Source organism: Microtus ochrogaster, chromosome 17, assembly GCF_000317375.1.
Source record: "Microtus ochrogaster isolate Prairie Vole_2 chromosome 17, MicOch1.0, whole genome shotgun sequence".
Taxonomy (NCBI): Eukaryota; Metazoa; Chordata; class Mammalia; order Rodentia; family Cricetidae; genus Microtus; species Microtus ochrogaster.
The window spans coordinates 14,335,720-14,340,274 of record NC_022019.1 but is presented as its reverse complement, the minus strand read 5'-3'; the positions used below and the strand labels follow the sequence as shown (position 1 = coordinate 14,340,274).

Sequence of the window (4,555 nt, the reverse complement as noted above, 5' to 3'; positions counted from 1 at the left end):
GTGTGGGGGTACACATGTGTGGGTGTGCTCCCATGTCCGTGTTCCTCTGTGTGTTTGTACACATGTGTGAGTGTGTATGTGGAAGCCAGAGGGCAGCCTCAGGAGTCAGTCATCACTCACAGTCCCCTGTGTTCTTGAGACAGGGTCTCTCACTGGCCTGGAACTGGCCAAGTGGTCTGGGTTTGTGGCCTATCTCTGCCTCCCTATTATTACTGGCATTATAAAGCTTTGGTACCACCCGTCCATGAAGTATATCCTAGGGATCAGACACAGTCAGGTCCTTGAGCTCCTATGGAGAGTCCTTGACCAGTTGAACTGTCTCCTCAACCCCACTTACTCTTACTAGCACTCCTTTGAGAGTTCTGACACTAGCCCATGTAGTCCCAGGTTTAAGCACCTCCAACAAGCCTCGTTTTAAATTATAGGTCCCTAAAACAAGTCAATTTCTCTTTGAGACTTCAGCTAGCTAACCTGATACATTCATACTAGAGTGTAAATGGCTGGAGGAGAAGAGGTTTAGTGAGGCTGGATGGTTGTCCGGGCTCTCTTGTGGACTGAGAAGACTGACAGAGTAGACTTCTCCCTCAGTGGCACTTCTATGGCCTTTCTAGAATGGGTGTATAGTAGGAGAAGCAAGAGTCACTTCAAGGCCGGGCGGTGGTGGTGCCCGCTCTTAATCCCAACACTTGGGAAGTAGAGATAGGCAGATCTCTGTGAGCTCAAGGCCAGCCTGGTCCACAGAAGCAAGTTCCAGGACAGACTCCAAAGCTACACGGAGAAACCCTGTCTCAGAGGGAAAAAAAAAACCACTTCCATAACAACAAAAGAAGATATAGAGACCTGTTGTACACAGGAGTCTGCTCTGCAGGATGAGGAGGCTCCAGCTAGGGGAATTCCAAGCAGATCAATGGCAGACCTCATGGCCTAGAGCCCTGATCTTAACCCCTGGCAGTTTCTGTTCACCACACGTCTCTATATGATGCAGTCCTTCCCTGCAGCTCCCATCAGCCAGAACCCCTTTGCCCTCCCTCACATGTGGGTTACAGCTCTAGAGGGCTGTTGGGGCCCCAGCACCAGCTGTCAGGCACTGCCTTCTCCTCCCCCATCTCTGATGGGCTGGTCCATAGCCTAGACTTCCCATTGAGCCCCAAAAAGGCTATGACTCTGGAATTCCAGCCTCGAGCATCCATTGCACCAGACTCAGGGCTGGTGACTCTAGAATTCCAGCCTCAAGCATCCATTGTGCCCTGGGAGGTTGTGTGTGGAGATGTTAGAAGTGCCACCCAAGAAGACAGCATCTACCATCCTTGCTGGGACACCTCCCCCTCCCCACTATACCCACTGGAGCAAAGGACTCTAACCCAGATCTTCACCTGAAACTGGAAGACTTCCTTCACTCCCTGGGGTGTTAGGAGTGCCATGGCCCTGGCTTCCCCCAGTTGCTAGGAGACGTCACTGGAACTGACTCGGTTCCCAGAATCCCGGCAAGAAAGCCTGGCTTTGTTATGTCACAGGTCCCAGACTCCTAATTCTTTCATACTAGTCCTTCAGGGATCCTGTGCCCTAGGTCATCCTCCTGCATCTGTGCAGAGACCTTAACCCCCTTCCCCTTTCATCAGTCTCAGTTTTCCATCTGTTCTCCATCATGGACACACACGTGTGCACGCGCACACACACATGCACACTCCACTTCCCTCATCCTACACATCCTGCTAATTGCAGCCTGGGTCTCCCTGTCCTCCTATAGGTCAGGTTTGCTCTCCATACTGACCTTCACATCCTTACCTCATCCCTTCAGGATCAAACCCAACCTTCCCCCACCCACCACCCAGCGACTTCCATAATTCTGTGTTTTCAATATTATATGACTTTGCTTTGAAACAGAAAGCAGCTAGGCAGGGGTGCTCCAAGTGCTGTGCCCAAGCACCACAGCCTGGGAGCAATGAGTCAGGCTTCCTCCTAGCCTCCCTGTCCTAGAAATACCTGGGTCATCTGAGGAACAACTATGCTGGCCCCTCCTCCATGACCCATGTCGGAGCCCCAGTAGAAAGGTCTGGGAAAACTGGTTGGGGTTGGTGTTCTCTCCTGAGCTGGCTAGTTTTTTGTTTTTTGTTTTAAATCAACTTGACACAAGCTAGGATCATCTTGGAAGAAGGAAGCTTAGTTGAGAAAATATCTCCACCAGATTGGACAGTAGGTAAGACTGTAGGGGCTTTTTTTTTTGATTAATGATTGATATGTGAGGCCCCAGCCCACTGTAGGTGGTGCCATCCCTAGGCAGTTGGTCCTGGGCTGTATAAAAACAAAAACTAAGAAGACCACAAGGGACACGCCAGTGAGCAATATTTCTCCATGGTCTCTGGTTTAGTTCCTGCGTCCAGATTCCTGCCTTGGCTTCTCTCAATGATGAACTGTGACCTATAAGGCAGATAAGCCCTTCGCCCCAAGTTGGTTTGTCAGTGTTTTATCACAGCAATAGAAAACAAACCAAGCCACAGAACTGCAGCACTGATCCTCAAATGCACCCTGATCCTGCTGACTCCTAGCCAGGGGAACTTACTGCTCACCATGCCCTATGTCTTGCTGTGTTGGTGGCTGAGCTTCTCACTGGAGATCTCTAATCTTTCTTTCATGTTGATTCTGCTCCCCTAGCCCCCAAACAGATGAATACCTGTATTAATTACAAGGATTTGGCTGTGCCATGTTTTACAGTTCTTTAATCAAACCCCAAGTGAGGTGCTGTTAAGTGGACTTTAGAAGGTCTTTGGCATCTGCAGCCAGGTCAGTGTGAACAGGAGAGGGTTTTAGGAACAAACTGCCAAGTCAGAGCGTGAACATCAAGACAGCCACAGCTCCACAGGCCACCTGACTGGACTGCCCTAGATGGGACCACCTAGCATGTCTGGTGCTAGCCTTTGGGGCTAGAGTTCCCAGCAGCTGCATTCAACCCTCTGTTGAAATGCTGCAGGCTTGCATTTCTGAGCCTCCAGTTGGGTCAAAGGAGGTCATTGGGAGGTGGGCCAACCGAAGAGGAGGGGCTCTTGTTCACAGAATGCAAAGTGATTTGCCAGAACCAGGAAGTGGAGATGCGGAGGAATCAGGATGTCTCCACTGTCCCCCATGTGAACTGCATGGCCCACTTCCTGTAAGGGGCCTGAGAAAGAGACAGTCTGCCAGTTATCTGAAGAGAGTTTTCCAGGACTAGGGGAGGCTGGGAGGCCTGCTCCTTGACACAAGAGTCACCCTATCAAGGACAGAGGGTAGTGCTGCTGTGGGTCTATCCCACCTGCACACGTTCTCTCAATGTTAATTCAGCCTGCCAGAGCCTGAAGCCTATGGAGGGGTGGAAGCCTTGCTGGCCTCAGGGAAGGACAGAGAGCATCATTCTAGGTGACCGTGTCCAATCGGAGCCTTGCAGCTGGGAGTGGGGGACAGTCACCCTCCGTGCATCCTTTCTGAATCCATCTGCTCACTCAAAAATGGCCACTGAGCAGGTAAAAACTATTTAGCCTCATTAGAAGTGAGCTGTGAGTCCCAAGGTGTAGCCACATCTGATGGAGGAGGGTCATCTTTCTATCTGTTGATTTCATTGGTTAAGCAATAAAGAAACTGCTTGGCCCTCATATGTCGCGTCCACCCTCGACCAACAAGGAAAAACGCAACACCCAGAGCTCTTCTTACAGCAGTTTTCAGGACTTTATTCACAGCAATCTATCTCCTTCTCCTTCTCTTTCTCTCTCTTCCTCTCTCTCTTTGACCTCTCTCTCTTTGACCTCTCTCTGACCTCTCTCATTTCTCTCTCTCTCCTCTCTCAGCCCTTAAGTAGGCATGGGCTGCCAATCCCGGATTGCCAGGTGGGCACTGCCCATAGGCCCACGCATATGCAAGCAGCTGATAATCATTGTGTGATCATAGCATAGGTCAGACTTTAGCCATAGGAGTTGATTATACATCTCCATCAGTTGTGATACCACGCAGCTCGCTACACTCATAGGTTAAAAAATTAGGTAGGCAGAGTAGACAGAACAGAATGCTGGGAGAAAGAAGCTGAGTCAAGGAGTCGCCATGATTCTCCCACTCCAGGCAGACACAGGTAAAGATCATTCCTGGTAAGCTAGCTCGTGGGCTACACAGATTATTAGAAATGGGCTAGTCCAGGTGCGAGAGTTAGCCGAGAAAAGGCTAGATATAATGGGCCAAGTGGTGTTTAAAAGAATACAGTTTCCGTGTAATTATTTCGGGGCATAAGCTAGAGCTAGCCATGTGGGCGGCCGGGTGCCGGGGACGCAGCCCTGCTGCTCCTATTACAACACACATCTCTCTGGGGAAGCATAACTCCAAGCCAGTGCTAGGGGATGGATGAAGAAGATGCTGGGGAGCACAGTCTGAGTGTGCACGCACATGCACGCTGTGCACTGCTGTGCACCTTGCCTCCTTGTTCCCATGTTAAAGTCCTCCGTACTTCAGAATGTGAGCATGCTTGCACATAGGGTCTTTAAAGATGCAGCAAAGGTAAGTGAGATCTTTATGATGGATCCCCATCCAGCGTGGACAC

General features: G+C 50.3%; 1 protein-coding gene across 1 annotated transcript in view; it reads right to left on the bottom strand.

Moving 5' to 3' along the window:
- Window positions 1-1,421, bottom strand: part of C17H8orf74 (chromosome 17 C8orf74 homolog) — a 23,515-nt gene extending 22,094 nt beyond the window's left edge. The window contains exon 1 of the mRNA XM_005355526.3: window positions 1,374-1,421. Coding sequence (XP_005355583.1) covers window positions 1,374-1,421 — 48 coding nt within the window. The remainder of the gene's footprint in view (window positions 1-1,373) is intronic.
- Window positions 1,422-4,555: the final 3,134 nt, after the last annotated feature.